At 35.2% G+C, this 20,901-nt stretch overlaps 1 protein-coding gene across 1 annotated transcript; it reads right to left on the bottom strand.

Annotated features, from left to right (window-relative positions):
- Nucleotides 1-5,004: 5,004 nt before the first annotated feature.
- On the bottom strand, nucleotides 5,005-10,415 carry Slitrk1 (SLIT and NTRK like family member 1). The gene is made up of 2 exons (XM_010622392.2): nucleotides 9,876-10,415; nucleotides 5,005-9,370 (listed from the first exon to the last, which is right to left on the bottom strand). Exon 2 carries the CDS (start codon nucleotides 9,315-9,317, stop codon nucleotides 7,227-7,229), a length of 2,091 nt encoding a protein of 696 aa, XP_010620694.1. The 5' UTR covers nucleotides 9,318-9,370; nucleotides 9,876-10,415; the 3' UTR covers nucleotides 5,005-7,226.
- Between the last annotated feature and the right edge of the window lie 10,486 nt (nucleotides 10,416-20,901).

Raw genomic sequence — 20,901 nt, forward strand, 5'->3', positions numbered from 1 at the left:
TTAAAACTTAATTCTTAGGGATTATTGCTGTTTACAACTGTTAGTTTCTTGACCTCAAGTCTCATTCCTCATAACATTGAACTATAAGATGTAATGCCCTACTGGAATAACCTCGTTTTTATATAACAATGTCTACCTGTTAGAAATACCACCAGAAATAAGAAATCTGAGTGTCAGAGAGCACACAGTTAAGAGGAAAAAGACAGACATCATTGAAACAAAGTTTTGCCGAAAATAAAAAAAGGTAACATTTATGACTAAGAAGTTAAGGATTGTCTTTCTCATTAAAGCATATTGTGGGCCATCAGGAAACATCCAGTCTTTCAGGAAGCAGAGGGTATAACAGCAATAAACTCTTTCCTTTAATAGTTTCAATCCCTTTGGAGTAATTTGATAAGTAGTTAAACCAATTTACATCTATTATCTAAAAACTGAGAAATTCATAAATTTCTGACTCAGTGATAACAAAGTCAGACTAAAGCACTTGCACTATATGGTGTCATGGTGCGAAATATACCCAATGAGGTAAAATTAATGGAATTCACAGTTGAGACAAATTAGCTACAAAATTTATCTAACCAGAAATCAGAACCTAATTATTATATGCTACCAATTCACTCTACATTTCACTGTATATTTTAGATACAATCACTTAATCATACAGGACTGTTTTAATTACATAAATCATATATTTTAATAAATAAAAATACCTGGACAACCATATAGATTAAAATGACATGTAGGTGACGGTATCATTGAATTTCCTTTATTAATTTGTAATCCTATTATTTTATGGAAGTGGTAATAAGGTCTATGTGTGCTCACTGAATATTACTCAAACCACATTACTATCATAAAGACGTGCATTCTTTTCTCATTTCATAAACGTTTTGGAAATGTGAAATGGGATACCAATGTGAAAAGGAAAAGAGCACAATAAATGTCCCAGAATCTGGACAGAGCCTTTTTTGTTTATGATAATAGGAGCCCTTTTCCTCTTATCCCCTTTTCTGGGAGGCAGTGACTACTTCTTGGATAATGCTAAAGTGTGGTTATTTATCATTTGTATTTGAGGCACTTCCATTTCTCACTCTATATTGACATTTTTATGGATATATTGCAGCCATGCGTATTTTCTTCCTGTATTTTCTGCCAAGAAAAGAAATGGAGTTACAAGCAAAGAAAATAAGACACAGGAGTCAGTAAATGCATGACTTTGCTTACTACTCTCTGATTAAACCTTTGGACTTAAGCATGTGGATGTTACTAAGTAAATAAACATTTAAGTTTTACTGTGGGAGAATTTTTTTAGCTTATAATAAATGTATAAAATTATATTTATTGTATTAAATACAATGACAATCATTTGTAAACTTATATCATAAAATAGTTTATTAACTTTTCTAAACTAATATTTGATTTCTTAAATGACTGAAAATGAAAAATTCTGTCATTCACTTCTTAAAATAACAGCTAGTTTGTTTCTTTTTAGAATGAGTAGTTAAAAATACACCTTAGCAGATATCAGCTAATATTTTCATTTAAAGAAACAGAAAATTTTAAAAATAGCCAGCAAGTTATTTAAACTACCTCTTACATTTAAGACAGTGTTTCAAGATTTTGAACTTTTTGCATAATTGCTGATAAACTTTATATGGCTTCACTTTTCCAAATAGTCATAAGCCTAAATTATTTAAAAGAAACACACGATGTTTTATTAGTGTACTTTAAGCACTGCCAATAATGTATTATTCTTCTATGACTACAAATACATGCGTATCTCATCTTCATAGGTAATAGATTCCTTGATATTAGTTAGAACTGCCTAATTTTCCTTTCCCAAGAAACTTTCTAAAATCCAATTAGACCTAGGTATATACAGGTTTCACACTGATAGGTCTAGCTACTCATAGACTGAATGTATTTAAATCTGCATCTGTCCAGCCCTGGTAATGAAGGCTTGAATTCTCAGCAACTGGAGAGGCTGGTGCAAGAGGACAACTAGAGCTCAGGAGTTCAAGGCCATGAACAGTCCAAGACAGTATTAAAAAAGAAGTTCATCTCTTCTCAACATATACAGACCTCTTTTGCTTATCATAGTATCCTAAACAATATAGTATGACAACTATTTACATAGCAGTTAAATTATATTTGGTATTGAAAATAATAAAGATATCACTGTATGGGAGGATATAAATAGATTACTATATGCAAATACTGTAGCATTTTTTAATAAGAGACTTGAGCATGTATAGCTATTAGTTTTTGTGGGGAAGACCTGCAACCAAAACTCCAAGATAGTAAAGAAGAATTGTAGTTTTTATGAAGTAGATGCCAAGTTAATGTTGCTACTGGAGTATGTAGGTCTAAGACTTTCAAAAATTCTTTCACTAATAGTTCTCCAGTAAGATTTACACAGAGTTCAAGTACAAAATATTATATTTCAATAGTGTCATATATTGTGTATTTAGAAAATAAATGGCAAAACACTAAATAATTGGACAATTAAGATAAAAGTTAATATCCTGAAATTGCCAGACAATTGAGGTGAAAGGGTCACAGTGGGCTTTAAAGATTTAAAGAATATCTGAGATGATTTTTTCAGTGGTCTGTTTTATTCTTAAATTGCAATTTTTAAATATTTAGTCTGTTGTTAAAATTTCAATATTTTTCTGAAAGTGATTCAGATTTTGCTAGGTTATAGTATAGTCAATTTAGTTTTATTTTTCAAATGTCTGTTTATAGTAAGCACTTTAATGGAATTATTGAATGATAATTGCAACACCAGGAAGAAAGTTCTTCACATTCTGAATGCAATTTTTAAAAATAACCTTTCAACAACACTGAAGATGAAAGCAACTTCCAGGGAATTACATAAAATGTATTTAATTAAGCTTTCTTGCTTTTAGTTCTGGGATACATTGTAGTAAGTAATATAGCTTTAAAAATGAATATGCTTTACTATTTCTTGGGTAATATCAATAATTCATTCAAATTAAAATTTGCATTTTGAAGATTCAATAAGAGAAAAATATCTAATACATGCTAAAATTAAATCTTTAGCATGTTTCATATTTCCATTTCCTTCAAATAAACATGCAAATATAAAGTAATGTTTATAAATTAAGTGGAGGAATGCTAAATTAAAAACCACTGTATTTTATGTTCTACCAACACAAACACATGCTCCTATATCATCCATCATTGTGTACCTAGAAAATAACACTAAACACTGAATAAGCAAAGGTAACAAACTGTCTTTGGAATCACCAATGTAATTTAACACATTAAAATATCTGAGAAGACTAATTAATCAAATATAAATACTGTTTAAATAGGATTTGCTGTGTTAATGTTAGGTCAATAAATCCTGTTTTTCTTGGGAAAATACGGAAGGACAATTAAGCAACATATTTTTACAGCAACAAAAGTTCTAGAATGCTGTTAGTTATATTAGTATCTGTAGAAGATACTGCTTTCTTTAAAATAATGTAACTGAACACATATCTTACTTCAGTTTCTACAACTTTTAAGTACAACTAAAAACCCCTTTGTCATTTTTTTGATGAATTTAGAAATGATTTAACTAGAAACAAGATGTCTTAACTAATGCACATAACAAATGCAATGCATTTTATATAAAGGTAGAACAAAAATGTTACTAAGTATTTCTGAGTGAGAATATATGGTGAGATCATATCCACTTTTTTCTTGTACACTAAACATTTATATTAAAGTTAATAAAACTTTTGTCTGTCAAATGTGTGTGTGTGTGTGTGTGTGTGTGTGTGTGTGTGTGTGTGTGTGTGACAGAGATGGGTTACCAAAATGAATGAGACCTATTATTTAGGTGTAAATAATATATACTTTTTGTATTAAGTCATTGAATATAATTCCTACATGAGTTTTTAACATTTATTATTTATTAAAGTAGTCTAATTGTCATTTTTTTTAGAATCAATATATAGATTATTCGGAGATAATGATTTAAATATAGGAAATGAATGACTAATGATTTCAAAGTATATTCATCAATTTTTATATGTGCTTTGTTTTACACTCAACACACTAAAGTTAACACCACTGAATTAAGAACAAGTTTCTTTTGTGGTAAGACATACAGTAACTATAAAAAACAACCAACTCTTACTTGGCTGAGAACATACAGTCTAAGTTCCTAATTTGGTATATACAGTAGTATTTTTATACCTTTGGTTTTTTTCACAATAGTCTTCTTTGAGATATTGATGCATAGCTACTCCATGTAAGAGTGTTTTTGAATTATGAAGAGATTAGATTTAAATGCCACTTCTCTATTTACCATGTAAGATATGAGTTACTGAACATGCTCCTTCAGCCTCAATTTTCACATCTGCATAGTGGAAATCATATCTTAGTAAATTACCCTGCAGTTGTAAACAAGTACGTAAAGTGTTTAGCACATGCCTCATACACAGTGATTATTGAAAAACCACAGAAGCTACTATCTTAAAATAAATTAACCCCTTGGTCTTGGTCTTGTTTGCTAGACAGTAATTTCTTTTTTAAGTTGATGAAGAAAGTTATTCCCCCTGTGTAACTCTTCTATCAGAGGATCCAGTTTCCTCGTGGAGGCTAATCATGTATTACTTTTAAAACTTAACTACCATGCCTCACTAAGTATCTTTCACCAATGGTCACCTTCCAACAAATGCTGTGTCTCTGTATCTGTCATCTTTTGTTCTTCTTAAAGTTATAATATTATTGAGTGTATGATTCTTTTGCTTCCCCAATTTTTCTATCTCCCAGAAACCCAATTGATCTTCCAATAAAATTAAACGTTACATATGAAATATATTTTTAAAAATTGATGATACTTATCATAGCAAGCTAGGTTATATTTTTACCAACAAGAAATGCAGTCCAGAACAAAATAATCAAAAGAGAAAATGATGAATGGCTTTAGAAATTGTCATGGTTTATAATAAAGATTTTATTTAAAAAGTGTTAAAATAAATAATACACATTCCAGAACGTTAATGTTCTGGGAAATTGCTCCTTTTAAAATATAGGTTCTAGATGACAAATCTACTTAAAACTGCTCCAAGGTCTTTCATTATCGCATTTATAATTCCCCTGTGTTTGCATGTATGTATGTATGTATGTGTGTGTGTGTGTGTGTGTGTGTGCTTTCACGCGCGCATGTGTGTTTCTGTGTCTGTGTGTATCAGTATCCTGCAGTCTTTTGACATACTTCTCAAGTTGGATATGTGGTGAAATGCAGACCCCTTCCACACACGTGATTTCATAGCCTAACTGCTGGTAAAAATAGACTTGCTTAGAAATCTCAGAGGATTATGATTGAGGCCAGTACTACAGTGGTTCATAAAACCCAAATAATTCAATGCTTTTCTTGTTAATTACTGGGATACAACCAGAAATCCGGATGATGGGAGAGAAACACTTCTTTAGGATAATGATTGATTTCCATAAAAATAAGTGCTTTAGCAAATTTCAATATGCAGTTGCTGGGGCGGGAAGGGTGGGTGGGCACTAATTAGTTTTACCGTTTTCAGCAGATGTTGAATTCAAAATGCCAGCAGCATCTCAAATGCCCGTCATTAGGGTTGTCTTTCATCGAGGAGTGCTGACCAATGAAATCTCCACTCTGTTTAATGAGACCGATCCAGGCAAAGTCAATTAAATCAAATCTCTTCTAACATCCTTAATATATCTGCAGTGTGGGCAGCACCAACAAAAGCAGCAGTGAGGGATTTCCAGTATTAATAAGAGGGATTCACTGCAGCATTGGAAGAGGGGAGAAAAGGAGAGGAGGAGGATGGGGAAGACCCCACTTTAAGGACTGGGGAAAGCCTGTGAAGTCTAAGCAGGGTTGAGGGGCTGAGGGAAGAGGAGCTAAGAAAAAGGTGAAAGACTAAGGCGATTAGAAAGAACCTTAATGTAGCTCCAGAAGAGATCCACCCCCAACCGACCCCCCCACCATCCCTCTCACCACACGTCAAATGTACTAGTTGCAAAAATGAAGCTGGAAAAATGTAAGGACCCAGATTTGAAAACATCTTCACTTTAATACTGAAAAAATATGCCATTATAAAATCCTCGAATAGAATTAGTAAGTTTCACGTGCTTCCTCGGTTCTTTTTTCCTACTTTATAAGTAAGATTTATACCAGCACAGAATTGCTACCATAGGATCGCAGCCTAAGCACTAGAATGACATTAATTGGTCATGCTTAACTGCCTCAAAATCTTTTTTTTTTAAATAATTACACTGGTACTATAATAGAAATCATGGGTACTTATTTTACATTCAGATGGAAGGCAATATTGGATATATATAGAAAAATATCCCCCTCAAAATAAAATAAAATAAACCACCACCATCAAAATAAAAGAACCAAAAACAACCCCTAAAAACTTCCCTCAACAAGGTACATTGTTAACTCATAAAATGGACTGATGACTAGCCATGCAAATGTCTTAAATAAAACCTTTACATTTTGTTTTCACAGTAAACATACGCTCTGAACTGCCTAACAATCACAAATAATGGCGGAATGGCACTTTCTGATTATACTGCATTGTGTTTATAGAAAGTTTGATACGATGTGACTTATCAGGTAAGAGGGTGTGGAGGAGACGCCATCTCCAGGCGCGGAGGGGGAGGGGCGGGCAGAGTCCCTGGAGCGCGTGGGTTCCATGCGAGCCATGCAGCACTTTTTGTTTCTGTTTTTTTTCGTCAGAAGTCAAAGTTACTTATTTACAATACATTCATGCCTTCGTGCAACTGCCCATCCCTGCGCAGCTGACAGGGAGCCATCACCCGGCTCTCCACAGGGGAAAAATAGATATCTATCTCTCTATATAGATGTGGATATATGTATATATGTATAGAACCGCGGGGGCCAAGCCCACAGGTACTTCCGCCCCAGTTAGAGCACTGTGGATTCCTCTGGACTGGCCCATGCTGGGCTTTCAGTCCAAAAGAGCTGAGCCACGCGCAAGCAAGTTGCGCTCTCGCAGCTGCCTCAGTCTGCTCTTTGTTTGAAGACAGCGAAGGGGTCAGCCCCTCTCGGTTGCGTGAGTTCAGTTATTCATTTGCTTATGTCCATCCAGACTCGGGGCACGTTCAGATTTGGGTCAGCGCTCCTGCAGCCCCTGGGTGCTGGGGAGGGGAGGTTGCATCGTCTTCCTCCCCCGCCCCCCGCCCTTTTCAAAGCTGGCGACTTAGTCTGAGAGGGAGTGAGAGCCACAGTCGTACACTCTGTGGGCCCCGTCTGTGTTGTAAGGCCCATTGTGCCAGTAGGAAGAGTCACAGACTGTCTGTAGGGAATTAATTTCGGACGCCGAGGAGTTGGCGTCCCTCCTCTTGGACCGCTTTCGGTTCCTCAGGATAAACACGAGCATGCCCACAACCGTGAAGGCGGAGGTGACAAACACCAGCAGCAGTCCCGGGACCAACACGGAGATGGACACCCTGCTGGTGTCTAGGTAGGAGTTGGAATGCGTCCCGGTCTCCGCCAACCCGGTGCTGTTTTTACTGTGAGAAGTTAACGTAGGCGAGATCCTGGCGTACAGCTGGGGGCAGATCTCGTCATTGGAGAGGAGCATGAAATCCTTCCTGAAGAAGTTCACCGGCGTCTCGCACTTGAGGTCGCTCATCAGTACTTCGGAACCCAGGCGTTCTGCCCATTGCTTGAAAGGCACAATGGTGCAGGAGCATTCCCAGGGGTTCCCGTGGAGGTCTATCTGGATGATGGAGGTTAACTGGTCCAGCACGCCTGCCACCGGGAGGTACATGAAGTAATTGTTGTGCAAGCTGAGCTTAGAAAGCGAGACCCCCGAGAAAACGTCCACGGGCAGGGACCTCAGCAAGTTGTTGTTGAGGATGAGGATCCTCAGCTTGGGCATGGCATTGAACGTGCCGGGGAGTATCAGCTGGATCGCGTTGTACTCCACATTCAGGTACTCTAGGTTCTGCAGCCCAGCAAATTTCTCCCGGGACAGTGTGTCCAGATAGTTGCTATCCATATACAGCCACCTGAGGTCCAGTAGGTTCTTGAAAGTGTTATTTTCCACGGCGGCGATGTTATTGTTGCCCAGATCCAACAAAATGAGGTTCTTGTAATCCACAAAGTGCGATTTTCGAATGCTATGGATCTTGTTATCTCGCAGGAAAAGCTCCTGCACATTGGACAGCTTGGGCTTCAAATCAGCCAAACTGCTCACGTTCCGGTTGTTGCAGTTCATCTTTAAACCTGACCCTGGGATGTGATCGCAGCTGCAGCCCCCAGGGCAGGGCAAGCCATTGATTGGGGGTTTGTTTCTGGCGCTACCCGTCGCTACCGCTGCCGTGGGTCTGATTTTGATCTGCCAGTTGCCTGGGATCTTTGTACCTCCGTTTGGAGCAGACCCTGGGGTAGCATGGTCCTCTTGCCCATTTGTCTTGAAAGGAGTTGGCAGGGGGCCAGGAGCGAAGGTCTCTTCTTGGGCAGGGGGCGCCGGGAGACTAGAATCCACCCGGTTTTTCAAAGGACACAAGTCCTGTTCTGTGGTTTCATTAAGATCTTTGCCCTGCAGTCTGGTGGGGGCTTCGCAGACCACTCGGCCGATCAGGGCATTTTTAGGAATGTTTTCCAGCCATTCTTTCAGGGAGAGCAGATCACAGGTGCAGTCCCAAGGGTTATCCTCTAGCAGGATCTCGGCAATGCCAGGGATTTGCTCCAACACCTCCTCGTAGGGCAGCGTTTTCAGCCTGTTTCCCCGGAGGTCGAGGTGGGTGATGGGCACATACTGGAACACATTGGCAGGTAGGGTGCTGATGAGATTGTCGTTTAAAATGAGTACCTCCAGCTTGTTCAAGTCCTGGAAGGCCCCCGGGTCTATGTCCCGTAATAAATTGAAATCAGCCTGGAGGTATTCCAGATCGTCCAGCCCCAAAAAAGTCTGCTTTCGAAAAGACTTGATCTTGTTGTTGTTGATGTGCAGCCGTTTCACCAGCTGCAGCCCCAGAAAAGCCCCCGGGACGATTTCATGCAAGCCATTGTTTTCCATATGCAAACTAACCGCATTATAAAAGTTAGCGAACTCATTAGGGAAAAGTCGAGTGAGAGAATTGCCATGCAGAAATAAATGGTAAAACTGAGAAGTCGGGGCGGTGAAACGCTGCAGACTTGTAAAGCCCTTTTTTTCACAGTCTACGTGTAGGTCCCCTTCTATCTCATTGCAGGAACAGATCTTCTCTTTGCAAACGTCCCCTGTAACGTTTCCAGCGGCAAAACAAAGAGACGTCTCCAGCAACAGAATCCAAAGCAGCATTTTTAAAGCGAGCAATTCATCCCCGATCTCATCACAAAGTAACAGCAACCATCCTGCTCGCCACAGACACAATTCAAGTTCATTTAGTGCTCCAATGTCCGAACCCAGGGAAGGAGAAGAAAAGGGTTTGGGGGGGTGGGGGTGGATTCCTTCCTCCCTAACCCCCCCCGCACTGCAATGGCCCAGACTCCAGTCAATAATTATATCCACAAACTATCCAAGCACGTAGTGCAAGGCAAGCAAAAAAAAAAAAAAAAAAAAAAAAAAAAAAAAAAAGGTGGTTAGAGTTTAATAGATCTAACAGATTAAAAGTTTTCAGTCCAACAAAATGTGTTTCAGCCTTCTTTCATTAACTCAACCCTCAAAAAATAACCCAAAGAAGTTAAATATACACTTATAAATTTAAAAATACACCCTTACAAAATCTCGTCTAGTGGTCCTCACTAAACAGGAAGGGAACAATGCTAGTAATTACAAGCAAGTGCATGTTAGAGAAACAAGCAGGTTTGCAGCGTAGTACAGGCGCACTGCCCGTGCATGGCTGTGCGTCGGACTGACCTTGCCTCTATGATACAAAGCAGGGTTTTCGGCGACTTCTGTGGTTGAAGCAGCTGGTGGAGTTCTCGCTGTGGTTGCGGGTAGCCCAGAAGTGCCCCCCGGGTGCTGTCCAGTCCCCCGGTGCTGAAATCACGCCCGATCGAAGGACTCACGCTGCCCAACCAATGGCGCTGGAAAATTTCCGCAATCGCTGCGTTTTGTGGCTGTCCATCCTTTCCTTTCCTCGCCTTCGGTCCTCTTCAGCCTCTTTGCTGTGCTCCCGCTCTGGCTTACTAGCTCTTCTTTTCTTGTTCTCCTTCTCTTTCTTCTGCTCTTTCGGAATTACGTGGAGGGGGGAGGGGGCGAGTTGTCTGAGGGAGGGAGAGAGCGCGAGAAGGGGGGGTGTTGCTAAGAAGCTCGGCTCGTTCCAGCCTGGTGCACTCTGAAAGATCTGACACCCTCTGCTGATCTGCAGTAGCAAAAATCCATCTGGTGAGGGAATGCTGAAGAAAAAAAAATCAATCTACGTATAGGGCAAGCGTTAAAAATGTGGGCATTAAAGGCTGTCGATCTACATAGATGCTTATTTTAAATGGATTAATTCTTCTTGAGGGCTGGAAACTTTACCCTTTCCTTTCCTTAACGACCTCAGAACCCCCGCTACTCAGGCGTTCGGGGAAACAGTGCTTTTAAAACATTTATTTCCCAATGGCTTGTATAAAATTAGTGTCAGGGTGTCAAGCGAACAGCAATTTGAGGTAATTATACCGCACGCCATTTTCGTCGGTGCTTTAAATGCATTTCTGCTTTCTCTGCGGTACAGCGTTTTATGCCATTTGATGTCTTTGAAGCCTTTGGGGGGGGCATGTTGAAAGTGGCTATTCGGAACATATATATTACATAATATCGTAATTGGGTACGGAATATTTGTTTCAAGATATATCATTTAGAAACATACTTCTCTTTTGAAAACTTGTTACAGAATTTTTGCCAATTTGGTCAAAGAGAGCTAGGTTCCTCTGATAATATTTCTTGAGTGTTATTTAAGTCTGCAGGATGAAAACACAATGAAAGCTTACGTATTCTATTGCAAACCCAAAAGCTTTCACTGAGATCGGGAAAAGGAGGAAGGGGGTAAAGATGTCAAATGGAGTGTGCTCCTTACCCACAGGCAGGCAGGCTAGCGCACAGCCATACACACTTACACACTTGCTCTTGCGCGCGCACACACACACACGACACACACACATACAAAGTTTCCACCTTAGATCGGATGAATTTTAAAAGCGTACTCGTAAATAACCAGTTGCATATTGAGAGAAGGGATAGGAATCTAGGTCTCTAAAGCTCTGCGCTGTGGTTATCTGCAGGTAGCCAGCAGCTCCTCTTCCCCCAGATACTTTCTGGGTCACAGAGACTGAGCCTGCACGACGCTCCCGAGTCTTTCCCAGTCGTGAGAGTCTTCAAACTTGGACCTTAAAGAAACCAAGTTCTACACGCTTCGGTGTGGGGCGAAAATGAAAGAAGGCTTCCTCTCACAGAGCGGCTTTGCTGACTAACATTAGGAGTTAACACCTTATTCATCAGTATACCCCAAAATTTTATGGATTGTTGTCCAACTTGGAATTTATGGGGCATTTAAACATTGTGGCTTAGCCCCCCCACCACCACCAGGGGAAGCAGAGATGATGTGTTTATAGCACTTTCACTTTTAATTATATCTTGGGCAAATTTACTAATAATTTTCATTAAAAGCAAATATTCAAGGATGTATGCATTTTGAGAAATACTGGGGAGTGAAAAAAATATGGGCATGGGGAAACTCCCAAGGCTAAGAGAAGACTGGGGGTGTTAAAAAATTAATTTTTTTTGGGAGTCAGGAAACAGTTTTAGGTAGGTAGAGAGAATTTCATACACATTTTCTTAAGCAAATATTGTATTATAGTCCTGGTGAAATTCAGTGGAGAGGGGGCGGAGTGAAGGTTCAACTCAGGGTGTGTGTGTGTGTGTGTGTGTGTGTGTGTGTGTGTGTGAGAGAGAGAGAGAGAGACAGAGACAAACAGAGAGACAAAAACAGAGAGAGAGAGAGGATGTTTCAGACAAATCATTGAACTTCTAAACAATTCTATTCTTATTTAATTTGATTCATTAACACAATAGAGAGAAAGAAAGAAGCTTAAAGAATTTGAAACCATTTCACTAAAGAAATGGTAAGTATGGAATTGGGAACTCCAGAGTGGAAGAGTTAACTTTAATTATTTATGGATGATAGAAATAGGCCAGACTAAAGAAAAGTGCTGGCTGTTTAGAAAAGAAAGTATTAAGGATAATCATCTAAAAATCACACTTCCAACATTAATTGCTGGGTTTCCAATATGTGGAGCTCATTATGTGAAAATGTCCAAAGAAAATATTTGAATTGATTCTAATGAATAAAATTTAGGCAACCAGAAATTATCAATTACATTAGAATATTTACAGTCAGAATTGTCCTACTTAGATGTGCTATAAAATGTTTCTAATCTATACTGTTCAAAGAATTTATCTTTGTAATCTAAGAAGAAGCATGTGGTAGTGCTCAGATGAGCAACTAAATATAAGACAAAAGGAGGATTTCACCATCTACATGAAGAGATCCATTACAAAACCGCCAGCAAAAAACAGAAACAGAGCTCTATTAAAAATATGCCTGTATAATGAACTTCCAAAATACTCCTAAAATAATTATTTTCATAATAAATTTTTTTAGAGAAATAAAACTTTCAAGAGACACACATGTCCAATTCAAAAGACTTATTATTCCATTACAGCAATAAATTTCTTGGTAGGAATTAGAAACACATGAATGGAAATTTACATCCGATCTAAACATTGTAATGCCTTTGGGGAATATTTCTTCTGCATAAATTCTTCTCAAGAAGATTCCACTCTATGTATTTGTGCTCAAGTGAACTTCTTCAATGGCTTTGGCTCTCATAACAGATGATCTCAGGAGCCATAGTTAAAGGACACTCCAGATGATAATGTGAATTGATAATATTTGCTCAAGGCTATAATTTCATTTCTAGGTTATGACCAAGAATGGTTTCAAATGTGTCAGTAAATGTTCATTCTTACACTTCCTCAAAGGGATTCTCTAGCAATAAAAATGTCAGATGTACATATCACAAAATCACTCTGATCACAGATGGGGTTGTTAATTATTTATTTTTTTCCTAAACCAAATTTACAGCTGTTTCCATATGTGCACTAAAATAAATGAGTGGAATTTTTGATAAACATGACTTTAATATATATTTATTCTTCAGTTTATTTAATCATCACAATAAGTTTAAAAGTAAGTTTAAAAGTTATTTTAATACTTAGTTATAAAAGTACCATTTTATTTAAGGAATGCATAAGAATGTATAAGGTGCAAATTTCCAATGATGAATGTCATTATATCATATACATACAATGTACCTATAAAATTAATTTTAAAAAATAACTGTACATATGAATTCATTTTTTCTTCTACAAGAATTATCATGAAAGATGAAACACTGATAACTCCTGTACAGTAAGTTTGGTATCATTACCTTATTTTATAAATTTCAAAATTGAGACTAAGGAATATTTAGAAACTTAACCAAGGTGAAATAATAATATCAGTTGATTTTGTTCAAGAGAACAACACTGTAGATATAAGAGCTAAACTTTTGCTCTCACTCTCAAATCTCTGTATGTTCTTAATACACCATGTTATTTACTTTGTTAAACTCTCTGTGGATCACTGTATTTATTAGTAAATTAGGACACTGTAGATTTTTTTTTTTTTCTGATACAGGGAACAGAACTCAGGGCCTTGTGCTTATCAGGCCATAGTGCCACCACTAAGCTAAATCCCTGACCCCTGTCATTACTTTTCAAAATTTGTTGCTATATTTCCATATTCAAGAGAGCTGGAACCAAATGATGGATATAGAAAAACACTATAGAACTGAATTGATTAGTTGTTATTTTAATCTATTGCTAATTTGTCTTGTCTCCTCAAGCAGAAGGATCAGTCATTGGAATTCTTCCTTCTTGTATTAACATTTGTAAACTAGGAGACAGAGACATAAATCCTTTGTATTTAAAAACTAATATGCTTAGAATGTAAGGCTTTCCCCCATTTTTTCATATGTCATGTAAACTATAAATGATATTGTACAATGGGGCGCTAATGATTATATTACATTGCTTCTCAAGGCAAAGCCCATAAAATATTTATCTGTTTTACTATGTATTGTTTTTCAAAATTTGGCAACTTTCACCTATCAATAAAAAATAGTAATTTCAGTAGAACACCTAAAAATACTTTTACAATTTTACTTTTTGAATGAAAGTGTGATTCCCTTATTTTCATAGGATGTTCAATTTTGTTACTCTGTGCTATAGAGTTGACTATGTTTAAGTAGAATTGTTATCTTTCATAAAGTCTTATTCTTCTAATAAAACTTGTATGAATCATTACTTTGGTCTTACTAAAAATATTTATTAAAAATGTGATTCTTTTTAGATATCCTAATTTAATTTTTTACTTATTTAACATAAATTAGGTAATCAGATTTTTCTAACAGTACTGTTTATAACATATACTGAATTAAAGTTTAAGTAGAATTGTTATCTTTCATAAAGTCTTATTCTTCTAATAAAACTTGTATGAATCATTACTTTGGTCTTACTAAAAATATTTATTAAAAATGTGATTCTTTTTAGATATCCTAATTTAATTTTTTACTTATTTAACATAAATTAGGTAATCAGATTTTTCTAACAGTACTGTTTATAACATATACTGAATTAAAGAGTATATCAAGTATATATTTATTATTTTTTTCAAAATCTCATAAGATAGCAGATAACCATTTACAGGGAAATTTCTATTTTGGTTTCTACAAAGAAAGTATTATTTTTTTAGTATAAAATGCACATTACTTGAGGTTTTGGAAAATACTGAAAATAAAATAATTAAAATCTACAAAAATTACTATTATGAAAAAATACATATATTTTATTACATGCTTTTGCATTTAACACTTACATGTGAAAAATTCAGGATTAATAAATATGTTACATTGAATTTGAGACTAAATTCCTTTGCATGACATAAAATAATTCATTGAATTTATTTAATATTTTTAAAAAATTTGCTTTCATAAAAAAATCCTGCAAAGAATAACCTTGTACATAAATCATGGTGGATGTCATTATTTATTTTCTTATTATGGATTCTTAGAACTAACTAGAAAAATGTTAGCATTCTTCATACGCATTGACAAATTGCTTATGCAAAATTTTTTTCAATTTATACTTCCCCAACATTAGATGAATTTTGCCATTTCCAAAAAAACCTCCCAACGCTACATTATTTAAAATAATTTCCACTCAATTTATTAGTTGTGAAGACAAGCCATGAGTCAAAGATGAGTTTGAATTGAGAAAACTCACTACATTTTTTACAGTTTGAGAGTACAGTTACCTTTCTTAATTCCTCTCCAACTTTTAAGACATGCTTGGTTTAAAATCAGTTTAAACAGTTTCCAAACAAAACCACATATGTATCTTACTCCTTTTCTCGATGTAGTCTGTAGAACAGCTGCTAACTTTTGTGTTCTTTTCTTTAAAAAATTATATATGTATATATATATATATATATATATATAGAGAGAGAGAGAGAGAGAGAGAGAGAGAGAGAGAGAGAGGAGAGAGAGATTGTTAGAAAGATTGATTTTTTAGTAGTGTTACATTCTTACAGATGGGGACCAAATCATTTATCATTTTACATTTATCTCCTAGCAGAATATTAGGCATATTGTGATGTCTACATTCCAAAAGTAAAATAAGGAAGTAAGAGTTACTGATAAGTTTTATATATAGATCACAAGGGTTAAAAAATTCACAAACAGAAAACATTCACAAACTAAGGATTTAAGAAAATGATATATTCAATAAATAGATTTTAAGTTTTGTGAACTCTAGGCACAATATGCACTTAATATATTTTCCCAGTATCACCCTGCATATATTTATGAATTTTTCATTTGAAAATGAGTCTGTAACCTACATTTGTTATATCACAAAACGTTAGTACAATATCATACAGCTCGTCAACAACTAGCAATGTATGGGAAGGGTAGGGGAAAGGTAATAAAGGAAAAGAAAAAATATGAGAAAATGAAAAAATGGAAATAAAATGTTTGTAAATGAGGAGGTAAGGAGGGGGTGAAGGGAGGGCAGGGACAAAGGGAAAAAATGAGAACCAAGACCTGTCAGGTAAAGGTACAAGATCCTAATAATGAATGTAACTGTACTGAATATCTAAAATGTACCAATAAAGTCAATAAAAAATTAGTAATGTATGATGACACTAATATTAGGAATGTTTTCTTGCTTTTGTAAGAGGAAGTGAGATATAAAATTAAATTTGTGAATATAGAAACTTAAAAACATCTAAAGACCTAGTGAGGCTAATTCTAAATTATATGATTGAACTTTAAAAACGTAAATTTTGTGAAAGAGTTGACCCTTGGATACTAAATTATAGTTAGGAAAAATAAGTTCTCTTGTTTTATATCACATAAGGTAAATATAGATAATGCTAATGTATTATTTATCAAATAAATTTCAGCAAATGATTTGAATGTTTTCACCACAAAGAAATGTCAAATGTTTGAGGAGATAGATATGCATATTCTTACTTGAAAATTATTATACTATATATACATATATCAAATACCATATGGTACCACATATAGTTTTATGTTGATTTAAAATTAATTAATAGTGTATAAAATATTATTTCATTCAGCTTGTCTTTCTCTGAAGCAGACAACATTTTAAAGAACAAAATTTGCCTTTCTCTTCAGAAAATTTTTGCCATTAACTTTCTCCCTCTCACTAGTTATACTATTATATTTGTCATTTTATCACTATACTTTCTGTGAGACTTATTCATGCAATTATTTTGCTGCTCTTTGAGAATATTTATGTGATACAGAGATATACAATGTTCCATTCAAAATGTAAATCTATTCTGTTTCATCAATTTCCAAGAAAGAAAAATGTTAAAAAATATTTATTCATATATTGATTTTGTACACAAGCACACACTTGCATACATCACACACTCATACACCTCAAACATCCTATGATGCTTACAGTTTCCAAAACAGCAGAATATAAAAGTTTAACACTTGAACAATGCACTATTTGTATTGCTTTCCTTCACTCTATTTTTTTGTACTGGGGATTGAACTCGGGTACTTGCAAGGCAGGCCACTGAACTGCTGAGCTAAATCCCCGGCTCCTTCACTCTTGAATACAGTATAAATTTAATCCAGAAGAATAAGGTTTTAAAGATAGGATTACAAAGATAGGAGACAGCACTTAATGAAAGTGGATGCTTTTTGTGATGGACATTAAATCACATCATGCAGGTGGCCAGGGTCTAACTGGCTGAAGAAAAGGTTCAACCCCTTTCTTGGATCTCTTCACAATTCTTTATACTAGAAATTACATTTAGAATCAGTACCTTGAAAAACTGGGGATTTTATGGGAATTTGGAATACATACAGAAAAATGATTCAATATTATTTATCAAACTAGAAAACGTGTTAATTTATATTCAGTTGAAATTGGAAATTCTTAGGTATATGCTTTCTTATGGAGGATTCCTATTCCTACTTCTGATCAATTTCCTAACTTACAAGTTTTCCTCGGAGAGAAACTATATACTATCATGGATGATTACAATAAAAATTAAAAACTTGTTTTCTCTAACGTCACATTGAACAGATAATATGACATGGCCTGGCCAATTGGTCTCTGTTGTTGGGATTTTGAAATTAGATTAAATAACCACAGAGAAGAGGAATACATTTACACCCTAGTAGTGGGAGCAACAGCAGAAATAAGGAAGTGTCCAGCACAGTGGAAAGATATGCAAGTGCTGGATGGTCCCTCAAAGTCTCATATGGTCAATAGCAGGGATTGGTCAAGGAGATTGGATTATCTCCCCTGCTCCAGCCAACTTGCTGTTGTGAGGTGGGGGCCTTCTTGGACCTTGGTCACTGGAGATAAGACCAGGTTTGTCTCTTCACTCTGCTTCCTGCTTGCCATGAGGTGAGCAGCTTTCTTCCATGCAGCCCTTCCACCATCCCTTTTTTGGCACTTGAGCCCACATACTATGAACTGATACCTCTAAAAACAATGAGTCAGTATAAGCCTTTCCTGTTTTATGGGTGTTTTGAGTATTGTGTCCCAGCAAGAGGAAGTGACTAAGTTAACATCATAAGACTCTAAGGCCGAGGAGGAAGTTATAACTTGCTCGGCACTGGTCGGGGCATTACTAGCACTATCCTCAGCAGTCCAGTGCTTTCAAATGTTTTCAGACAATTTTTATTGTAGGGCCACTTTTGTTCCTTTCCATATGCGAAATCGAGGTCTTTAGTCTTTACAGAATCTCCAGGAGCTACATAGTTTCTTTTCAGACAATATCTTTTCCCCTTGAATAAATTGGGAACTCTGACTGACCTAAAATGGGAACAGATTTCCTGCGTGTCTCTATTTTGCCAGGAAAGTACAAGTTTATGTTGTTCTTTCTATTAGTAAATGTTAAGAACACAGTTTCATTCTTGAAAGTACTGAAGTTCATTCAGCAAATAAATTACATTGTTAATCTAACAGTGAGGCCATCTCTCCTTTTTGTTTCGTGTTAATGAAGATCACATCAGTAATGTAGTAGCTAGCATGTTCTAATATATGTAAGAAAGGGAAAATACCCTTTATTTTAAATTGAAATATTCTTGAATATGCCCTTTCTGTAACATATTTGTACAAGATTTATGCATGCTATAAGGAGCTATATATTTATAACATCTTTTGCCTCAAAATATGTACAACTTGGATAGCTAGTATTCATAAGTACCTGCGACTTTCAATAAGTAGATAATTAGAAATTGCCATTAATTCATATTTTAAAGAGATTCTAGACTCTAAAGCATGAAAAGAGAATTCTTAAAAAGCAGATATATGTGCGCATTCAGCAAAAGATTAGTTATACAGAAAGTTGTAAAATACTTAAGGGCCTATGAAGGCATGATGTAGTATAAACACTGCAATATTAAATTTTTTGTTTTGTAATATACAATTCTTACATTAAAGTCTGCGTTATTTTCCTATTGTCCCATTGATTTGTAAAATAACTCAAATTATCTCTCAATCCGTGTTAAAGAATGCATCATTTTTATTCCCCTTTCATTTTTAGCTTATTGTAACTAATATCAGCTCCCATACGTTTGGCCAAGTGTTTACTGCATTGCAGTCTTCCTGCCCTCCCTTCTTAATGCACAAGTTAACATGGCTTGATGAACCTCTTATTAGAACAAGATCTAATATTTTTGGCTAAATTCCAGCAGAACTTATAAATGAGTCTGACAGCTCAAAACAAAACTTTGGCCCAGAAAAAGGTTTTTATATGCCCTTTATCTTAGCCAAAAGACCAAGAAGCAATTAGATTTTCACACGACAATTTGTTAATCAATGGTTTTGGAATAACAAGTCAATATTCTGATTTTTAATTTTTATTTCTTCATCAATTTGAAATAATTTTACATGTATATCTATCAATTATCTAATAAAATCAAATCTGTAAAACTCTGAATTTTTAGTGGCAAACATGCATCTGCAAGAGCATTAATTTTGAGAGCTACCTTAAAATGTCTTCTTAAACAAATGAATAGTTTCACTTGATAATTTAAGTAGGAAGAAATAGCCAATATGGATATCATTGTTATAAATATAACAAAAACATGTAGATGAATTTATACCTGCTATTTGTGCTATTAGATGTGCTGTAAGTTTATTGTTTATTACTCAGTCAAGAAAAACAAAGTATATATTCAATATTCAATGAACATGAGTATACATAAAATTGGACCTGAAGTAAATCTTATTGCTTTGGAAGTTGAACTGTTAGTAACAAAGTTTAATATAAAAACTTTTCTGCAGTTAGAAGTGTAGCTGAGTGCCAAGTTGCTAGTTTAGGAAAGCCATCAGTTTGATGCTCAGCATTATAAAAAATAAAAATAAAAATCAGAAAATAAAATTTCACTAATATGAAAAATTCACAAAATATGTTATTTCAATCAAAAGACAGCACATTTAATATAAAATGTTTTACACATTTATATAAATAATATTTAAATGAGAAAGTATAAATATTAAACCGATTCCAATTAACTTACAAATTGCATGACTGTATAAGAATAAGTGAACGTTGGTCATAATAACATTCATATGCCCAAACTTCTTTGTTGCATTTATTATGCAAAATATTTTATTTAGGCTAAATAGGCACCTATTAAACCTCTTGCAAAGGAATATTTAGTAAGCATATGCAATTTTTATTTCTAATTTATCTTAAAACTGAAGAGCAGAGATCATTAGTACTTAACATGCTTAAAGATTGGCAGATTATCGTATCTTTTTTCCTAGTAGCAAAGTATTTTCAAGTTTTATTTTTATCTTAAAATTCATCTTAGGAATTTTAAAGACTGTTGTTGTTTCCAATATTTACTTTTTATATGGACTATTAGAAGCAGCCTGTAGTGAACACCCACAATTAATTTCTTACTGATTAGTGATATTGCAAGAAGACTTTTAGCTTGGGATTCAAACCAATTTTTCTTTTCTTTTTTTTGTAGTACCAGGGATGGAACTCAGGACCTTGTGCTTGTGCAGCAGGTGGTGGAACCACTGAGATAAATCCCTGGTCCAAGAGTAGATTTATTTTAAAATTAATTTTCAAATTTAGAACAAATATGTAAGAAAGCACAGTAGTAGCTTGCATAGTATAGTGAAATAGTTATTTAATTGTACTTATGTATGTTATCACCACTGTTTACTAAATTTTTAAAAGTGTTTATTGAAATATATTTATAATATTTCAATACTGGAAGACTCAACGATATAAATACATATGAACTTTTTTTTTTTTTTTTTTTTTTTTTTTTTTTTTTTTTTT

The sequence above is a fragment of the Fukomys damarensis genome, unplaced genomic scaffold (genome assembly GCF_012274545.1).
Source record: "Fukomys damarensis isolate Sample0158 unplaced genomic scaffold, DMR_v1.0_HiC HiC_scaffold_6, whole genome shotgun sequence".
Classification (NCBI taxonomy): domain Eukaryota; kingdom Metazoa; phylum Chordata; class Mammalia; order Rodentia; family Bathyergidae; genus Fukomys; species Fukomys damarensis.